This window comes from Puntigrus tetrazona, chromosome 2 (assembly GCF_018831695.1).
Source record: "Puntigrus tetrazona isolate hp1 chromosome 2, ASM1883169v1, whole genome shotgun sequence".
Taxonomy (NCBI): Eukaryota; Metazoa; Chordata; class Actinopteri; order Cypriniformes; family Cyprinidae; genus Puntigrus; species Puntigrus tetrazona.
The window spans coordinates 6,383,616-6,404,552 of NC_056700.1; the positions used below are offsets into that span (position 1 = coordinate 6,383,616).

General features: G+C 34.5%; 1 protein-coding gene across 2 annotated transcripts; it reads right to left on the minus strand.

Moving 5' to 3' along the window:
• Positions 1-6,031: 6,031 nt before the first annotated feature.
• On the minus strand, positions 6,032-19,364 carry cwc25 (CWC25 spliceosome associated protein homolog). 2 transcript variants are annotated; one of them, XM_043264182.1, is made up of 9 exons: positions 19,210-19,364; positions 15,384-15,556; positions 14,984-15,220; positions 13,933-14,002; positions 8,676-8,806; positions 8,478-8,544; positions 6,815-7,011; positions 6,459-6,623; positions 6,032-6,256 (listed from the first exon to the last, which is right to left on the minus strand). In XM_043264182.1, the coding sequence occupies exons 1-9, from the start codon at positions 19,225-19,227 to the stop codon at positions 6,142-6,144; spliced, it is 1,173 nt and encodes a 390-aa protein (XP_043120117.1). In that variant the 5' UTR covers positions 19,228-19,364; the 3' UTR covers positions 6,032-6,141. The 2 variants fall into 2 exon arrangements, with proteins under 2 accessions (XP_043120117.1, XP_043120123.1); XM_043264188.1 differs by lacking the exon at positions 15,384-15,556 and having other exon boundaries at positions 19,210-19,357.
• Positions 19,365-20,937: the final 1,573 nt, after the last annotated feature.

The window sequence follows — 20,937 nt, forward strand, 5'->3', positions numbered from 1 at the left end:
AGAAAAAGATAACTTTCTTCCAAATATGATAATTTTGAGCTTCTGGTACGATATTTGGACATTTCCAATCTGGAAACACTGCTTTGTAGTGCCAGCTTTTGTTTGCCTCACTGCTAAGGCTTTTCAGGATGTGGGGGTCTGTTTTCTTCCAAAGATTCCTCTAAGCAATAGTGGAATGAGCATCATACTGGATATGGACTATTGACAGGTTGTTTAATACTAATTAAGCATTATTCTACTTTTATCTTCCTTGTGTTTCTCATCCTACTGTAAAAGGCAGAGCTTGAAATATGAATGCTTGAAATGTTTCCCCTGGTATTAAGATTTTGTTCAGGAGTGTATATTCCCTGGCTTGTAAGCACTAATTTTATTTACTGTTGAAAGAAATAAATAAAAAAATATGAAAGTGGGATGTATTTAGTTTCTTACTAAGTATTAAGTACAGGAATTAATGCAATTTGGTAAGAAATGGTTAGTCATCATTATTCTTAAATAAAAATGTCATTTAGAAGCGTTTTGAATATATAGTTGACCTGAAAAATTAAAGCTATATCATACAAAATTATGAGATATCACTGCTTATCAACACTAGGGGTGTGACAACACGAGATGAGAAAAAAATACAGATACTTGGTTCTAATACCATTTTTAAGACATGTTAATGACAAAACATTTGTCTTTTAATTATGAAAAGTTAAATGCAGTTTGTATTTTGAAATATTGAAGGGCTGTAACAGATTATGATATTGATATAGATGATGATTATATAACACAATATAAAATAACACAAACAAGCCACCAGTCTTTAGCATGACTCAAACAAAACATCAAAATCAATTACATGGTTTTACTGAACAACACTCTTAAAATGCATTTGCATAATATGAACATATGAAAATAACATTAGTACATTATGTATTATAACAAATACCAGCAGAGGATGCCCACAGCCTGGCGACCTTTTACTTGACAGCATGATTAAATGACTTTTTTTTTTAAATTTATTTGAAATTATTTAGCCTAAATATGCATTGTTAATCGGTAATGTCACGTTAAAAGAGTATGAATTAACTCAAACTAGTTCAAACGTGATTTGATCTTTATGGCAAACAATTGCTTATATAAATTATTCGGTGGTTTCAGGAGTAACACTTCTAAAGCGAGTGAAGCTCCAAGACTTCTAATTAAATCATTAAATGTTTATTTGCAAGTAGACATGTTCGCCATCTTGGAATGATTTACAAATTATAAGTTCACTTCAAACTGGAAATATAGTGGGACGGTCCGGAATCAGCTCTCAGGAGTTTCACAGGGCAACACTGGGAAGAATTGGAATTCTATTAGCTTGTTTACCATGCTAAATCAGTTTTAGAATGATGCTGGATATATAGGATGAGCAGGCTATGTTCAAGGCAGTTTTATAGTTCTTAATACAGTAAGAATAAAGAAGATAATGTACAGTTAAACAGTTGAAGACAGTTGTTTACAGACACTTTGAAGCTGTTTGTATTTCGCTTTCATAGCACAAAGCCCTGCATTAAATCAAGGAGAGTAGTGAGACATGGGGACTGACCTCTTTCTAATTCCTACTCATCCAGCATGCTATTAATGAGAGAATGGTTCATACAGGTGCTGGTCATTTAATTAGAATATCATCAAGTTTATTTCACTAATTCCATTCAAAAATACAAACTTGTAAATTGTGTTCATTTATTACACAAAGACTGATATATTATTAATATATATATTAAATGTTTATTTCTTTTAATTTTGATGCTTATAACTGACAACTAATGAAAACCCCAAATTCAGTATCTCAGAAAATTTGAATATTGTGAAAAGGTAGGACACCTGGTGCCACACTCTATTCAGCTAATTAACTCAAAAAACCTGCAAAGGACAAAGGAAAGATGCCCACTGACACCTTGCACAAGGAGGGCAAGACACAAAAGGTCATTGCAAGCACATTAATAGAGAGGTGAAGGGAAGGTAAAGATGTGGTAGAAAAAAAGTGTACAACAATAGGGATAACTGCATTCTGGAGAAGACTGTGAAACAAAACCCATTCAAAAATGTGGGGGAGATTCACAAAAAGTGGACTGCAGCTGGAGTCAGTGCTTCAAGATCCACTACACACAGACGTATGCAAGACATAGGTTTCAGCTGTCGCATTCCTTGTGTCACTCTTGAACAACAAACAGCATCAGAAGCATCTTGCCTGGGATAAAGACAAAAAGGACTGGACTGCTGTTAAGTGGTCCAAAGTTATGTTCTCTGATGAAAGAAAATTTTGCATTTGGAAATCAGGGTCTCCAAGTCTGGAGGAAGAGAGGAGAGGCACAAAATCCATGTTGCTTGAGGTCCAGTCTAAAGTTTCCACAGTCAGTGATGGTTTGGGTTACCATGTCATCTGCTGGTGTTGGTCCACTGTGTTTTCTGAGGTCCAGGGTCAACGCAGCTGTATACCAGGAAGTTAGAGCACTTCATGCTTCCTGCTGCTGACCAACTTCATTTTCCAACAGGACTTGGCATCTGCACACAGTGCTGACCTTAACCCCATAGAAAATCTATGAGGAATTGTGAAGAGGAAGATGCAATATGCCAGGCTCAATGCAGAACTTTCACAGACTAATCGACTATGCCGCATTGCTGCAGTAATTCAGACAAAAGGAGTCCCAACTAAGTACTGAGTGCTGTACATGCTCATACTTTTCTGTTAGCCAAGATCCTTTCTTTGTATTGGTCTTAAGTAATATTCTTATTTTCTAAGATACTGAATTTGGGATTTTCATTAATTGTCAGTTATAATCATCAAAAGTAAAATAAATAAATATTTGAAATATATAATTCTGTGGAATTAGTGAAACAAATTAACTTTTTGATGATATTCTGATAATATGACCAGCACCTGTATAAATCATAGGTAAATTTTCAAACTTCAGGAGTAGGAGAAGCAACAAAAGCCGAGAATGTACTGATATCAACAGCATTAACATGACAATATGAAATAGTTATGTTATCGGTGCATTTGGCTGGGCAGATTGATGTGAAATCAACAATAAGCTTGTGATCAGAGATAGGAATAACTAAACCACTGACAAGAGATATTATTCAAACCAGATGTACAGACCAGATCAAGTGTATGACCATGAGTGTGAGTTGGGAAGTTAATGTTCTGAATAAGATCGAAACAGTCATTAGTTTATTAGTACAGTGCATCTGGAAAGTATTCATAGTGCTTCACTTTTTCCACATTTTTTTATGTTACAGCTTTATTTCAAAATGGATTAAATTCATTTATTTCCTCAAAATTCTACACACAATACCCCATAATGACAATGTGAAAAAATATTTTTTGAAATTGTTGCAAATTTATTCAAAATAAAAAAACTGAAAAATCACATGTACATAAGTCGTGAAGCTCTAAATTGAGCTCAATTACATTATGTTTCCACTGATCATTCTTGAGATGTTTCAACAGCTTAGTTGGAGTTCACCTGTGGTAAATTCAGTTGATTGAACATGATTTCAAAAGGCATACACCGGTCTATATAAGGTCCCAGGGTTGACAGTACATGTCAAAGCACAAACCAAGCATGAAGACAAAGGAATTGTCTTGTGGCACAAGGCTTGGGAAGGTTACAGAAAAATTTCTGCTGCTCTGAAAGTTCCAGTGAGCACAGTGGCCTCCATCATCCGTAAGTGGAAGATGATTGGAACCACCAGGACTCTCCCTAGAGCTGGCCGGCCATCTAAACTGAGTAATCGGGGGAGAAGGGCCTTAGTCAGGGAGGTGATCAATAACCAGATGGCCACTCTGTCTGAGCTCCAGCATTCTTCTGTGAAGAGAGGAGAACCTTACAGAAGGACAACCATCTGTGCAGCCATCTACCAATCAGGCCTGTATTGTAGAGTGACTAGACGGAAGCCACTCCTTAGTAAAGGGCACATAGCAGCCTGCCTGGAATTTGCCAAAAGGCATCTGAAGGACTCTCAGGCCATAAGAAACAAAATTATCTGGTCTGATGAGACTAACCATGCTCTGCTCATCACCAGGCTAATACCATCCCTACAGTGAAGCATGGTGGTGGCAGCACCACTGGAAGACTTGTCAGGATAGAGGGAAATATGAATGCAGCAATGTAAAGGGACATCCTGAATAAAAAATCTGCTTCAGAGTGCTCTTGACCTCAGACTGGGGCGACAGTTCATCTTGCAGCAGGACAATGACCCAAAGCACACCGCCAAAATATTAATGGAGTGGCTTTACAACTTGAATATCCTTGAGTGGCCCAGCCAGAGCCCAAACCTAAAACCTATTGAACATCTCTGGAGAGATCTGAAAATGGCTGTACACTGTCGCTTCCCCTCCAACCTGATAGAGCTTGAGAGGTACTGCAAAGAGGAATGAGCAAAAATTCCCAAAGACAGGTGTGCCAAGCTTGTGGCATCATATTCAAAAAGACTTGAGGCTGTAATTGCTGTCAAAGGTGCATCAACAAAGTATTAAGCAAAGGCTGTGAATACTTATGTACACATGATTTTTCAGGGTTTTTTTTATAAATTTGCAACAATTCACATTGTCGTTATGGGGTATTGTGTGTAGAATTTTGAGGAAATGAATTTAATCCATTTTGGAATAAAGCAGTAACATAAAAAATGTGGAAAAAGTGAAGCACTATGAATATTTTCCGGATGCACTGTATTAAAGTAGACAGTATCAACATGGATGTTAAAGGTGAAATCTCATGAAAATCTAATTTTCCAGGTTTTATGTGCTATAATCATGTCCCTGGTGCAATTTCCAAAAAAAAGAAATGTGAAAAAGATTAACCTAGTAACTTTATTTTGGTAAGATTTTTTTCTGCAAAAGTTTGAAAAAACCGATTTCGCTGCAAAATTTCGCTCATAATCATACCGCCCTTTAATCTGTACATTTACACCCACAGTGAGTCATTTCAATTTTGCAAACAACAACGGTTTAGCAGTTCTAATGCCATGGTGAAAGTTTGAGCAAAACATGCGGTTATGTTTTTAACCCGGGACAACACAGCTCAGGCTAAAGTTAGTTCTGAGAAGTCCTGTAGTTTTATTAATTTAAAAGACCTTTGAAGATTAAGGGGGGACTGGGATGTACTTATTTTCTTTCACTCATACGGTAATTGTGAAACACTCAACACCGTGCTTTCTTAAAGACATTTGTTATTTGATATTGTTATCATGTTAATCCAGTCAATATTCATACAATATATATTTATTCATATTCATAATATTGATTCATACAATTAGAAGGGTTAATCCACCTCAAAAAAGGATCATTTTGTCAATCACTTAATCCCATGTCCCAAACTATATACAGTATTCTGGTGCACCAAACATATACATTTTTAAAAAAATGTATTTGATTAAAATTTTAAAAAATACATCCTTATGGCATGGCTGACACAATAGCATATAGACGGTTTCATCAAGCACACGCATTAAATAATATTATTTTTGTTTTCTTCATTTACATAAAGTCACTTCATAACATTCAGATTGAACCACTGATCGCAGATGGACTACTCTGATGATTTCTTGACAGTTTATTTACTAGGCAGTAAATGGGACATGGGTCATAAGCTTCCTAAATTTTATCCAAAAATATCTTAAATTGTGTTCAGAGGATGAAATGTTAAGTGATTAACCCTTTGAGCTGTGTTGTCAGCTTTCCCACCATGCTTTTACTCAGTGTAGCTAAGAGAAAGAAACTGCATGGCTGACTCAAGATTTTACAAATGTCAGCATAATATCAGAGCAAGAAAGACTGCCCTTGGACACATTTCTAACCGGTATGCATCTTGTGGTGTTCACCTGTGGTTGGATCTGCACAGATTTTGTGTTTATTCAGCATAGTAAAACCTCTACTACATTGACATCCACATAAAAAGCCATTAGCCGTTATGCTTTGTTGGCTAAAGGTTGCAGGCTTGCCTTCTAGTGGCTTTGCTGCTGCATACTTGGTTAAAACAAAGACCTTGAGGAGAAAAAAGTAATTTAATCATTTTATTTACAACCATGATCTGTCATCATGATGTTATTTAAAAATTACAAATCTTAAAAATTGTAACATAAAAGACAGCTGTAAAAGTTTCCATGTTCTCATCTTCTCATAAAGTTCTTCTCCAGAGCAGCAGGGGTCCTCTGAATAGAGTGAATGTTTCTCTTTACACGGTCTTCCAAAGAGGTGGTGGCAGCACTTTCTAATTTCATGTCACTGCAAACAAATTTACAAGTTAATTTGTGAGAAATGAATTATCCAAATGATATAAAATAAGTGCTAAGTGCTTTGCCCATGTGCACACTGAAGGCAGAACACAAATAATAAACCAATATAAGATCACAAATTTCAAAAATCTAAAAACTTTGTACAACATTTATTTTAGGTCAATTCTGGTTTTAGTCATTTAAATACTGACTGTATGAAGCCAGCATGCCGGTCCTGTTTGGCATCGTCTCTGGCTTTCTCCTGTTCTTCTTGTCTCTTGTACCTCTGCACATTATTTTGCCTCTCCACTTCTCTTTCACGGGCAAAATCCATCATTTCCCTTCTCTTCTTTTCCAACTCTTCAGTTGATAGGTGCCTGAGAATGGAAAAATGTATTTGTTTTATCAGCTACATAGTATTCAATGTTTTCTACAGTCAAACAATAATTAAATGTATTAATACTGAAGTTTTTAGTTATACTCCTGTTTAGAGTAAATTATATAAATAAGAAAAAAAACATGCTTGTTTTATGTGGTAGATTTAATGATCAACATTGAAATATCATACTTGCTGTATTGTCTTTGATAGCGGTCTCTGGTTCTTGATGGGCTGGGGGCTTTTGTTTTAGGTCTCTGCTCTGTCATTCTAAAGGAGTGATCATCTCTGTCTGCTTTATGAGACATCGGGGATTGACTCTTCTTGTCTCTTGAACTGCGATCTTTGTGGTTAGATACTGAAGAGTAATGGGATCTGTTTGCTGGTAACTGCAAAAGTTCACAAATATAAGTTTAAGTTAAAACCTTTATTAGTCCCACAAGGGGCAACTATAGAAGGGTAGTAGCACCATATAACAAACTTAATGCAACATATTGCAAACATTACAAAAGAATATGTGTTAAAACAACCTCACATACATAAATTCCTAAAACTTTGAATTACAAAAACTACAAAAAGAGGTTAGTCGTTCCTGTGATAAAAGGTTTTTGTTAGCATTTGATGCTCGTAGAATTCTCTTAGACTTCTCAGAGGCACACCAATAGGTCCTAAGGTCTGCAAATGATTCTTGTTCCTAAGGAAGTGATGACTATCAGCATGCAAAAAAAACTAAAACAAACAATAAAACAACAAAAAATATATTTCCTAAGAACGTATATACTTTGATGCTACTTTAAAGTTTCCAGAGTTATTAAGAAACTGAATCAAAGACAGTTCCAAGATGCTTCTATTCCGAGAAATTTTTTTTCCTTAAAAAGTACACAGCAAATTTCACAAATGCATGTGAAAGATTCACACACTGCAATCCAGACATAGGCAAAAAGTGCATTGTTTCTTTGCTCATAGTATGCACAACAAATCACAAATATTTTGCAGTAGCATTGTGTGTGAATAAAGATTATTTAATTGTCAGTCTTTTATTTGCCCAATACATTACCAATAACATTTTTAGTTCAAAACAAGTTTTTGACAGACAGGTGGTTTTATATTCAATAATTCATTACAAGCTATTTATTACAAGCAAATTATCATCTGAGCAGTGACATTCGTGTCTTATTTAATAACGAACATTTTCAGGACATTAATAAAGACTGCATCTCATTAACAATAGCACTGTACACTGCCCAGCTAAAAACAGAAAAGTCACTGTTTGTATATACGAGTGAATATTACGTTTTTAGCTTCTTGACAGAATGCACATACTTTTGTATTGTATCATGATAAGAATGCTTTAATTTCCTCTCTAAGGCTTTTATGGCTAAAGAAGTTATTTTCATACTTTATTTTAAGGTTACATTCTTGCTGTTAACAAATTATTAACTATGTCTTTTGCCTCAGTTACCTATAATTTGCTGCTTTTTAATGTTAACCTTACCTTACCTTAGTTTAGGTCATGGGTAAGAATAAGGATGTAAAATGTGGATCATGCAGTACATGTGATGCAAGTTATAATAAACAGCCAATGTGTTATTAGTAGGCATGCAATTACTCAAAAATGAGAACGGATATTTACAGTGTGACCAATATTTCCTGATCAGAGTTAATTAGTGGTGTGGATGTCATAAGTCAAAATAAATGAATTTGGTTATGCAGATCCAGTAACAACTCTTAATCATCCATTACTGAGGTCATGTGACTCAAGGAACTTTTGATATAAGTAATATTAAAATATTGATTAAAATCTTTAATAATAAAAATACAAAAGAGACATGACAACAGGAAGACAATTACTCACTTGAAGACCATAGCCTGATCTGTGATGTCTACTAGACCTTGTGGCACTTGATCGTTTCTTTTTTGACCTGGTTGGCAAAACAAACACATACTGTTAAAAAACTTATTTTAATTAGATATGCTGTCTCTTAAACAAGTAGCAAGATTTCTGATATTTATAACAGTAATTTGAAATAAAAGGAATTTGGTGAAGAGAAACCAGTTTTTTGCGTCATCCTCATCAGAGCTTGAACTCCTATTCCTGTGCTTTTTCTCCTTCCTTATCTCTTTCTCCTCTCTTCTCTTCTTTTTTTGTTTCCTCTTTTTTTCCTTCTCAAGATTGTGACGCAACTGTTGAAAAAAGGGAAAAACAAGTAGAAAAAAAAAATTTATTCAACTCCTGAATTCAAGTTTATTAAGAATATTAAGAGACAAAAAAGTAACAAGTCATCCAACAGGAAGTCTACTATTCAGGGTTGTTTAAAAGGAGCATGCTGTGAAACATGCTGTTCATTCTACCTCTTAGCACTTCCATACCAAGGCCACCAAACTCTGAACATGATCAAGACAAAGGAGTTTTTGATAGAGAAGTTTCAATGAAATTATGGTAGGAAGAAACAAGAAGTGTCTAATAACAACCACATACATTATCAGACTTTCCTCAAACTTTAAGAGTTTGTTTGTTGTTTAATGCTGAAGGCATAGATGTGGGTATTAGGAGTCATAGCACCACCAACTGGCAGCAGGAAGTGTGTCATTGTTAAAATGCTTGTTTTAACTTGATTTGTTTAAAACATCCTCTGAATAAATGGCAAAACACAGCCGATGTAAAACTGTCAAAGGGATAATGATAACATTAAAGCTGTTGCCATGGCATTATTTAGTCCGGTTGTGAGTTTAAGGAATACTCTCCAAATTGAGTTGACGTTGAAGGAATTTCAATTACGAATGGCTTTAATTTAATATTGGCTTTAATTTAAATTACGAATAAAAAATAAATAATAAAAAATAAATAAATAAAAACAAATAAAGCCTTTTTTTTAAGTAATAGTCTTATATATTTAAAGTGCATTATCCAAACTCTTCAAACCTCTTTTTTACTAACAGAACACAAGTTATTCTGATTAACTATGATTAGTTTTATAACTTTATAATGCTCAAGGCCACGAGAAAATTAAAACTATCAGAGGTTATTGTAAGTCAAATGAAGGCTGTAATGCCAAGTGTAACCACTGGATGGAGATATAAGATAACTAATTCTCTGTGTAACACAGCGATAAATAGGATAAGAAATCTTTTAAGTCTTTTAAGACTTTTTACTGGCCAGTTCAATTATTTTGAATAAAGTAAATGTATACTCTAAGAATAATATAGTTATTTCACAATTTCTTATAAATCATTTAAGTAAAAAAAAAAAATAAATAAATTTAAAATATAAAAACACTGGTTATCATTAGTTAATGCATTATTAACTAACACAGCTAAAAATAATTGTATTATTTTTAAGTACATAAAATTAATATTACCAAACATCTTTCAATTTAAATAATGCTTTATTAAATTATAAACTTTTAACTATAACTTAATTATTGTTTACGTTAACTGTTAATGTAGTTTTAACAGCAGTTCATTTATGACTATCACCAAGTATGAACAGCAAGTTTTTACTGTTTATTTTTGAAAAAACAACAACAACAAACTTAGTTTGTTCATAATACATTAACTAATGTACATTAACTATACAATTATAATGTAGAGGTCAATCTTGTACATATTAACCAAGATTCACAAATGCTATATAAATATTGTTTACATTAACATACCTAATGTTAAAAACTAAAAAACTAGAGACAGACTATCATTAATAAATGCTATCATTACTTTTCATATCGATTAATTTAATGTTGATTAAACGGACACCTTATTGAATGTGTTAGAGTTTTATATGTCATTGTGTGTGTCTTGATGATTTGGATTAACCATTTCATTGCTATATCCCTTAAATCCAAACTGTCAGAGGGTTACTGTAATACTGTAATGTTTCCTCTGGGCACTGTTCTCGGTTGCATTGATGTGAGGGGCTGCCATTGCTGCTTGCAGCTATATTATTATTATTAAAATATTTGAGGGCCTTAACATACTCAAAGTCACAACACTTTGCACACAAGTGGTGAAAATGGACATCTGGTGTGGGTTTCAGAAGTTGGTGAAGCAAAATAACAGCGGCACCTGTAAACTTTCAAAAGTGTGCACCTTGAGCTGCATTTCAGGTACATGTATGAAAAAAAAGTCTTAAAAACCAACAGGAAGTCGGTTATTTTTAATAATCTCCATTTCAGGCATCATGCTTTAACAAACTCCTCCCAGATAACTCCTCTCAGCTCAACACCAAATTTGTTCAGTGTAAACTAAAGACCTTTGCAATGCAAAAATTGAGAAGATCTAGAATTTTCGTTAAAGGGAGTGTTCGTGGAGGCCTGGCAAAATCTGATGTTTCGCCATGAAACAGTAAGTTGTTATAACTCAGCCATATAATGTCTGATGTAAACCAAACTTGATGTTTGATGACACTTCTGACCTGAAGATCTACATGTCCATATAGTCCATATAGTCATAGCGCCACTATCTGGCAACATGAAGTGACGTTTTTTTACTCTGTAACAAACTCCTACAAATTTAATGATATCAACATTTTATTTGGACTACTAGAACTAGGAAGTATGATCACATTAGCCCGGTTCTGTTAACACTGCACTGGCTCCCTATCAAACATCGGATAGATTTTAAAATCTTATTAATTACCTATAAAGCCCTGAATGGTTTAGCTCCTCAATACTTGAGCGAGCTCTTATCACATTATAGTCCTGCACGTCCGCTACGTTCTCAAAACTCTGGCCAGTTGAAAATACCTAGAATATCAAAATCAACTGCGGGCGGCAGATCCTTTTCCTATCTAGCACCTAAACTCTGGAACAATCTCCCTAACTCTGTTCGGGAAGCAGACACACTCTGCCAGTTTAAATCTAGATTAAAGACACATCTTTTTAACTTAGCCTACACATAACACACCAACACACTTTTTATTATTCAAATCCGTTAAAGGATTTTTAGGCTGCATTACTTAGATTTGCTGGAACCGGGAACACTACTCCTAAAATACGATGTACTTGTGACATCGTAAAAAGAATGGCATCTACGCTAATATTAGTCCTGTCTCTTTCTCAATCTGATTTTCACAGTTTGTATCCAGACTAGATGGTGGATCACCACACAGAGATTATGTTCATCAGAGACCAGAAAACCTAGATGCGCCCGTCGACAGATCACCAGATCCTGATGCACACACACATACACACACACACCAAGTCATTTACACTATCTGACACAGTTGCGTTTAAAATTGAACTGGAAGTTAAGTGCTGGGCGTCCGGTCAGAGGAGAACTGACCCCAACTGAGTCTGGTTTCTCCCAAGGTTTTTTTTTTCTCCATTCTGTATGCATGGGGTTTTGTTTCCTTGCCACTGTCGCCTCTGGCTTACTTGGTTGGGGACACTTAACTTCTAGTGATTTAACGTCGAATTGATTACAGAGACCGTCTCTGCATTTAATAAGAAATTGGTCACTCTCATCATTATACATCCCTGTCATTGTACTCTTCTACATTATACTGTACAGTGCTTTGATGCAACCTGTGTTGTTAAAAGCGCTATATAAATAAAAATTATTGATTGATTGATTTGGTCAGTGTAAACTAAAAAGTTAAATTGTGAAAAGATCTTCAGTTTTCACCAATGCGTGTGTCCGTTGCAGTGACACAAAATTCTATGACTTGGCATGGGAATAGAAGTTGTCATATCTCAGCCATAGAATGTCTGATCTGCCCCAAACTTCACACGTTTCATAAGGGTCCTGGTCTAAACACATATGAAGGCCAATAGTCCATCATAAACTGGCAACAGGAAATGACTTGTTTTGCACTAACTTCAACATGCAATTTCTAATCTGCACCAAACTTCTCATATTTGGAAAGAACACTGGCCTGAAGGTATCTGAAGGCCAATATTGTTATACTCATAATGCCACCAGCTGGCAACAGGATGTGTCATGCTGTAATCTAGCTCTGGCATAACATGTTCAATCTGCACCAAACTTAATATGTTTGATCAAACCTCTGGTCTGAAGACATCTACATTTTAAAGTTCAGTTAAAGATATAGCTCGACCAGATGTCAGCAGGAAGTTTGGTATGTATAAATATTTTTTTCACATTATTTCTATATTTCCTTCAAATGCATATCGCTCACTGTTCCCTGTCTTCTGCACCTACCCACAACGCACAACTTTTTTTTATTCTATACAGCTATGTACAAGCAAGGGGCTGGAGAGCAGTGACCACAGACCGTGGACAAACAAAGTGTGAAACAAACTGAAAGTGTGTTAGATGACAATGGACCCCTAGTCCGTATCTGGTCAGGTGGCCTTGTAGCTGAGTACAGAAAGCCTTGTCATTCCTAAATCTAACTTGGTCTAATAGAACTCTCAGATGTAACCTAGACACATTAGTTACTTGGGAAAAAGATTCTGATGTTAAGGCAAAAGTGAGAACAGTGGCAGTGTATGATGTCTGTTAGAGGATTAAGGAGAATTGACTGATGATTGTACACTCAAGGTCACCTTAGCTACCTGGATCCAGTCCATATCCAGATCAGATGGTGGAGACAAATCTACAGTCCTGAATGTCAGCAGACACTGTTTCAACTAAATGAGGCCTTTACTGGGGATCTGTCTTTGGGTCTCATTAACTACATGGCCATTGGCAATTGGCACAAAACATATTATATGCATAAATAATGGTATGTTTACTTGCTTTTGACAATTTTTTCATGGAATTTTGTGCTGTTTTCAACAATTTAGTATTTTTGAGAATTGTATTAGTAGCCTTCAATGTGAAAGAAATCAGTAAAATAAGACAAAACCATATCAGTCAAAAGTGAACTGTAATTGCACAATTACAATAAATTGTGGTTACTTAATTTTCTCAAGGCAATGGTTTCCGCAATTTACTTAAGCTGGCAGAACAGAAGTAGATTCACACTTTTGAGTAAACAATTTAATGTACTTAAGTTAAAATTAAAATGTGCTGTGGTCATTTTTTAAGCGCATTTGTTAAAATTAAGCATGAGGTCCTTAGACCAAGTTGTAAATAAAATGTTATTTTAGATTATGAAGTGTTTTATAATTAAATACAATGGAAAAGTGATCTAAAATTACCATTATCTTATACGCTTTTTTATTTCTAATTAAAGCAATAGAATAAAAGAAGTTACCAATCATATATAAAGTATAACAAAAGTATAACAAGTATAACAAAATTCATTTGCAGTGCAGAGGTGGCACAGAAGAGCACAAAAGTGGCTTATATGTATACACAGACTTTTAGGCACTAAAGATACCACAAATATACAAAGTACTACTCACCATCTTTTGGATTTCTTTCATTTTGACAGGATTTGTAAGAACCCCTCTCTTCTTCTCCTCCTCACGTTTTCTGAAAAAAAAAAAAAAAAACGGTGATTACACTTACTGTAAACATTATATACTTACCAGTCTTTGAAGACATGTTCACAGATCCAGATAGGCATACATTAAACCCAATCTATTTAAAATGTGAAGAATTAACCTACGTGTTAATTAACCTAATTAAGTCTACGTGACTTGAGAAAGGTTATTTTTTTTACAAATAACAAATATCAAATGTTGGAACTCTGCAACCATTTACTGGTAAAAGTGAGATTTTTTTCATTTTAAAACTGCATTCTTCAAAAGATGGTTTAGTGTAAGATTTTTGCCTATGCCAATAATGTGAACTTTACATAAAAAGCAGCTTTTATTATATAAAAACCTGCGTATATATATATATATATATATATATATATATATATATATATATATATATATATATATATATATATATAATTTTTTTTTTTTTATTCATGTAAAAAAATACGAAAAGTTCTCCAAAACGTTAGTAAACAGAATTTTTTTTTCACACTTAATCAAATCAAGATACCATAATTTTTTTTTTTTTTTAATTTATAGATGCCATCCAAAGTCTCATGCCATTTGGAGAAGATACACTTTTTTAAATTTTGCAAACATCATTTGCGGGTCAATAAGACCTTGAAGAATGCATAGCTTTCAAGATTGTGAGACTGCTTTTCACCTGCATCGCACTACATCATTCATTTTGTGATAAAAGGTTATTTTAAATGGAAAACAAACAAAAACAAGTACTTTTTCAGACACACTTTAAGTACCTTCACAAAAAATTTATGTTTCAAGGGTTTTCCAGGACTTAATTTGGGAAAAAATTCATTATTTAAGCACCTTTTTACGAGCACACACACAAACAGTAGTCAACAGTTGAATGGGATCAAAAACATTTAATCAAAGTTGCCCTTTAAATACAATGCTGAAATTTCAGAGTTTAAAATAAATTTAGTTAGTAAATAAAAGCATTACAACTTACCGAATCTCAAAAAGAGGGTCTTCTCTGATCTTGGCAGCCATATCATTAGTAGAAACAGAACTTGTAGGGTTAAATATAGAACCAGGCAGGAGGCCTGTCTCAGCTGATGGACCACTCTCAGGTTCCTCATACTGCTGTGTGATCTGCTTGTCAATGGGCCGACCAAGAAGGTATTCCTCCCGAGAGATCTGTCCTGCTGGGCCCTGGTACATCCAGTCCAAACGGTCATCTTTCTTCCTGCAATGTTGAAAAGTTTGATATTACATTATATGCTTAAACCTGTAAGTCTGTCATTATCACTAAGTCTAATTACAGTGTGCGTTATAATTTACTTCTTTTATGAAAAGCTATGCTCTGGGATTAACTGTGAAAATAGAGAATGTGGCTGAACGTTACACACTTCACAGCGCCAGTCTCTTGAGCATATCTGGTAATCTCTTCTCGGGCTCGCTCCTCTTTAAGCTCCTTCTGCAGCTCCTCGATCTTCTTTCTCTCTGCTTCATGTTTCTGCTCTGCTTTCCATACACGCTCGATGTTTTTCAGAGTTTGTGGATGCCAACTCTTTTTCAGGTTCTGGTGGTATTATATATATATATATATATATATATATATATATATATATATATATATATATATATATATATATATATATATATATATATATACAAATAATACAGATTTTGTTAGAAAAACAGATGTGGAGTTACTTTTAATATAAGAACAGACGTCTAGGGGAATGATGCGTTTCTATGGCAACACCATCACCACCAAAACCCTGAATCTGTAATTATAACTTGTAAACTTTCTGGGTGTTATATACCATGTAACATTTTGTCACTACTCATAGCACTTCCCAACTGCATGGTACGGCTCACTTTTGAGAGATTTTCTAATTTTCTAATTCTTACCAAAATATAACGTGTAAACAATGCTGATCATTGATTGGCTGGAGAGAATGGTCACTATTGAATTTGTGACAAGACACCATACCGACTAGATTTAAATCAGCACAGCCAGCAAAGAAACGGATGCCAATTTTGTTTAAACACTATCTAGTAAACTGTCTGCTGAGGCAGTACAGCCATTCCTCTCTTTGATAGCTGCGGAGTGGATCCAGTGACAGCTTGATGGGGTGAGGCGCAATGAAAACATTTTTGTTGTGCGTTTGTTTGCATTGAAAACGTAACCCCAACTGTGCTGAGCCCGAGTCATACCATGCAGTAGGAAAGTGACCAGAGACGCTACCACAGAGTCAGACAACATAGAAAAGCTATGAGTAAACTGCAGGAAAATAGGACATTTCTGATAGTGATTAAAAGGTCACATTGTCATCTCAGAATTACGGTAATTATGACATGGCATAGAGGCTGCTGCTTAATTACCATAACTCAGAGAAAGCATACCATTTTTACTCGTTATCAGAAACACGCCACACACAGCATGGCCCCAGTAATTAGTAGTAGTTGTTTTTTTTGAAGAATCATACAACTGTATCGTTTTGATATAAACATGATAAATGGTGACTTTTTGCAGTACTACTCTATAGGTACTCAAGATTAACATGAGATTGGATGAAACCATGTGTGTTATTTACCCTTTAAAATAAGAATCGGCGAGTTAAAAAAGCTATGATACCATTATTTGAAATAAAATCCTTGCATATGACTAGTAACACTAATCTAACGATGCCTTAAGAATAGTTCATCTTAAGAATAAGTCATATGCATAAGCGTTAATTGGAAATACATGTGTCCTAGGTAGGAATGCGCTATATACCAATATAGTGAAAACATTTTTTATCTGAGTGGAAGTAAATGTTATGTTAAGTTAAAATGTGTAATATTAACAATAAATTTCATGTTTGTATCTTTGCCTGAATGTCAAGTTTTTAATTCAATCTACAGGCAATGTGCATTTTATTCTTCACAAAATGTATCTAAGTGATCCCGGCCTATCTTCTTAGGTACACACGCACAGTGTAATTTGAAGCTAACGTTTTCATACAGTTAGAAAATAGTGTAAGCTAATGCTAGTATGTGTATTTTTTCAGACCATATTTTCCGGTTTTTGTGTCTAATGTAGTGTCGACATTTTCCGTGCTCAGCAGACAAAGACAGAGAGACGCGCAATTCAGACACAGCGTTTCAGCGCCTCAACAGATAAATACACACACACAGAGTTATGTTAAAAAAAAAAATACCCGTTTTGGAAAGTATTCTGGTAACCACAGTAGGTTATGTCAGAATGTGTGTCAGTATCAGGTCTTAAACAGAAATACCTGCAACTGTTTGGTCTGCTCATCTAACAATTTTTATAATTTTACGTTGTAGGCTGTTCATCTATGCTTTTAATTTGTGCAATTGTTCTTGTTGTATTACTGACTTTAGTAGTTTAGAAAGTAGTTTCTGCTGGGGTATAGAAATCCTTAAAGTTAGCTTTTTAGTAACAGATGAAAAGCAAATCTGAAAAATTATTTATTTTGTTTATCTGAAAAATCTGATCTGTGATAAATGAAATGCATGCCTAATATTAACAATCAATAAATCAATAAATATGATTCACTTTATTTTTTGTTGTTGCTGTTGATAAGAGTTAGTTATCTTGTTACTAATACTGATGGTCAGGTGCTGATATTCTCCAAGATTACAGCAGTAATGATTTTGGGAACTACTTTACTTCCAAGATCGATACAATCAGAGACAAAATTGCAACCATAGGGCTACAGTATTACATCAGATTCCACTTCCACTCATTCTCTATTACAGGAGAGGAAGAATTGTACAAAAAAACCTTTGTCCCTGTTACAAAACCTTTAAATTGGCTGTTGTTAAGCCTCTCATAAAAAAAAAAAAAAAAAAAAAAAACATCTTGACCCCAAAGACTTAAGACAATTACAGACCAACTCCAATCTCCCCTTTCTATCAAAGATACTAGAAAAGGTAATACTCACCACTATATTCCTTCTTAGAGAAAAATGTTATCTGTGAGGATTTTAAAATCAGGATTTCGACCATACCATAGCGATCTCAGCGCTGCGTTTGACATGATCGACCACAACATTCTCTTGAATAGACTAGAAAACTATATTGGCATTATAGTAAGTGCCTTAGCATGGTTCAAATCGTATCTAATCGTATTATCTAGCAACTCAAGGCTCAGTACTAGGGCAGTTACTTTTCATTGCAATACTGATTACACTCAGCTCTATATTTCTTTGTGGCCAGGCGATAAACAACTAATTGAGAAACAGAATGCATAGTTGATAAAAAAAAATAATAATAATAAAAGAAATAACTTTTTTCCGCCTCAAAAATATATCCAAATTATGACCTACGCTGTCAACGTCAAATGCAGAAATGTTAATTCATGTGTTTATGACCTCAAGGTTAAGACTATTGTTATGCTTTATTGAGTGGTTATTTTGAATTTATGGTTAACATTTGGCTTTTATTTGGAAAAACACTGTCATGTGTAGAAGTCCACATCTCAGTCCATTCAACAATGCTATTGGTTGCTTTGTGTCTTTCCTTATTCCTACTGGTGGATTAAATTTATCCGTTATTTTTCACTCGACCTGTATAGTGTAATTTTAACCACTGCACGTGCGGAACAATCCACTTCAGTTTAATCTGTGATTAATATTCATTACAACTATTACATTCTGTAATCGTAATGTTTTTGTTCTCTTCGATAAGAAACAAACTCTCATCTTAACAATTATGTCAGTTTTATGCGGAAATTAAATTAATGAATTCCGTTGCCACGGATCTGCACCATATCAACAGCTAAAGTGTGGCCTAGATTAGCTCGCGTTGTGTGATGGGATATTTCCGAATTTTCCGGTGGTAAACACAATTTGAGAGGCCACGTCCAATCTCCGATCAGGACACTCGTATTAACGACACTTCCGATAGCACATGAGGGCAGCGTAAATCATATTTATCAATCAGCTTATTGGTTGTTTGCTTGAGGACACTTGATATTTGGCAATATTATCGACTGAATGTTATCTCACAAACACTGGTGAACTAAACTTAGCTGGATGTTGCCCTCGTTTAAAAGCAGAATGATTCTATTTAAAGCCGCTTTGACACGTTTTTAATGTAACCTGTATAAAAAAGCAACATAAATAACATGAAATGGTAACCGCTGAGTCTGTTTTATTAAACACAATGGTAATCATTAGCAACTGCGCTATTAAAAAGGTATAACAAAATTGTACTTACAAGATCACCACCTCCCATGTTGGTGAGTCCGTATTAATAATGTTATAACGTTTTAGAAATTATTTCAAACACCCCGCTAGTGTTTAGTTATATTTTTAAGTTGTGCTAAGGAACGAAACTAGGCCCGTTCTTCTTCTGTGAATTTATTGTCGGATCGCATACCAGCTAGGTCCATAGCGCCAACTCCTGTGCTGGAGTGTGAAGTGATTTCAGACTAAGGGCCGTTTCTTAACACCAAGGCTTATTCCAAATACCCACACTTGCGGTCTTTGCACTTGACTACTTAAATGAGGTATTTCGTGTATTTGTATTTTTAAATTAGGTATATATCCTGTGGGTGTGATAAACCCAAGTGTGTATGTAGGATTTCTTACGTCATTGGACACACTTAGCAAGTCATGTTAGTCCAGGTAGCAGCAGCGGTTGACTGTTTTTTTGTTTTTAGTTTTTCCTTTACCACAGAAAACATTGGTGAAATGACACTGTCACTTTGATTTCTGAAATTAGGGTATATAAAATATATTTTCTGGGAAATGCAGTTTAAGTCTGAAAATAATAAACAACACTGTTAGAGGATTTGTATTTAAAGTTGCTCATTTTTTTATTTCTAGCCTATATTTAATTATTATTATTGTTATTTAAATTTTTTATTGACTATTTCCCTCTTAATTGAAATTAACAGTTAAACTCTCTGAAATAAACATTATCTGAACATAAACATTATTTACACTTACTTCATTTTGTGCTGCAACTTTAAAAATGTTCATGTTTGTTCTGTGGTCTATAACAAACAACATAATTTAATTAACGTTTCTTGAATTATGTGATAAACAAGTGTTTACATTTTTTTTACTAAATATATAAACTAATTAAACAATACTTTACATTTAACCAACAAATCACATGTAATTAGGCTTGTTTGAGAGCAAAATCTGTGCAGAACTGATAACCAGTGACTGACGACACAGCTTCATGCTCATTGGTTCAGACAACCATAATGCTGCTTTCTTATCTAAATGTTTTATTCTTTAATCTAATTTCATGCGATTATGTATTTAAGTTTTTCCCTTGCTGTATGTGAAGTACAATGCAATTCTTAGAAAAAATAATTCGCCACATTTCATATTACAAAGGCTGTGGCACATTTGTAGCTACAAGACTCTGTATGTACAGTACTCAACTTTTTTATTTACAAAATTACAGAAATTTACAAAAGCGTTTTTCTAATGTCGCAAAGTCTGTAGTATATTCTTATATTCCAAAAGCTGTAGTACATTTTTAGTAGTCAGCCTTACTTCAAGTAACTTTTTGGCCGGTATCACCATGTACATACTGTAAATAGTTATTCTTAGAAAATAATTTCTGTACTTCCCCAAAAGGGTTTTTTTGTTCCAAAGGCTGTAGTACATTCATAGTGACTAGACTGACTTACTACAGGTGAAGGTTTGCCAATATAACCCTTACTGTACGTACAGTACACACATGTTTATGAAAAAATTACAGTAATTCACCAATATGATTTTTTTTCATATTCCAAAGGTTGTTGTATATTCCTTGTGGCCAGACTAACTTACTACAGATGAAAGTTTGTTAATATTACAAATACTGTACTTCTAAGTTTTTTCATGTTCAGTGTCTATAGTACTGTAAGGGTCCCCCTTTTCCTGCAGAATGGAATCCAGAGGCCCTGGTCGAAGGTCAATGCGTGTTCGGTCTTTTCTTTGCGTC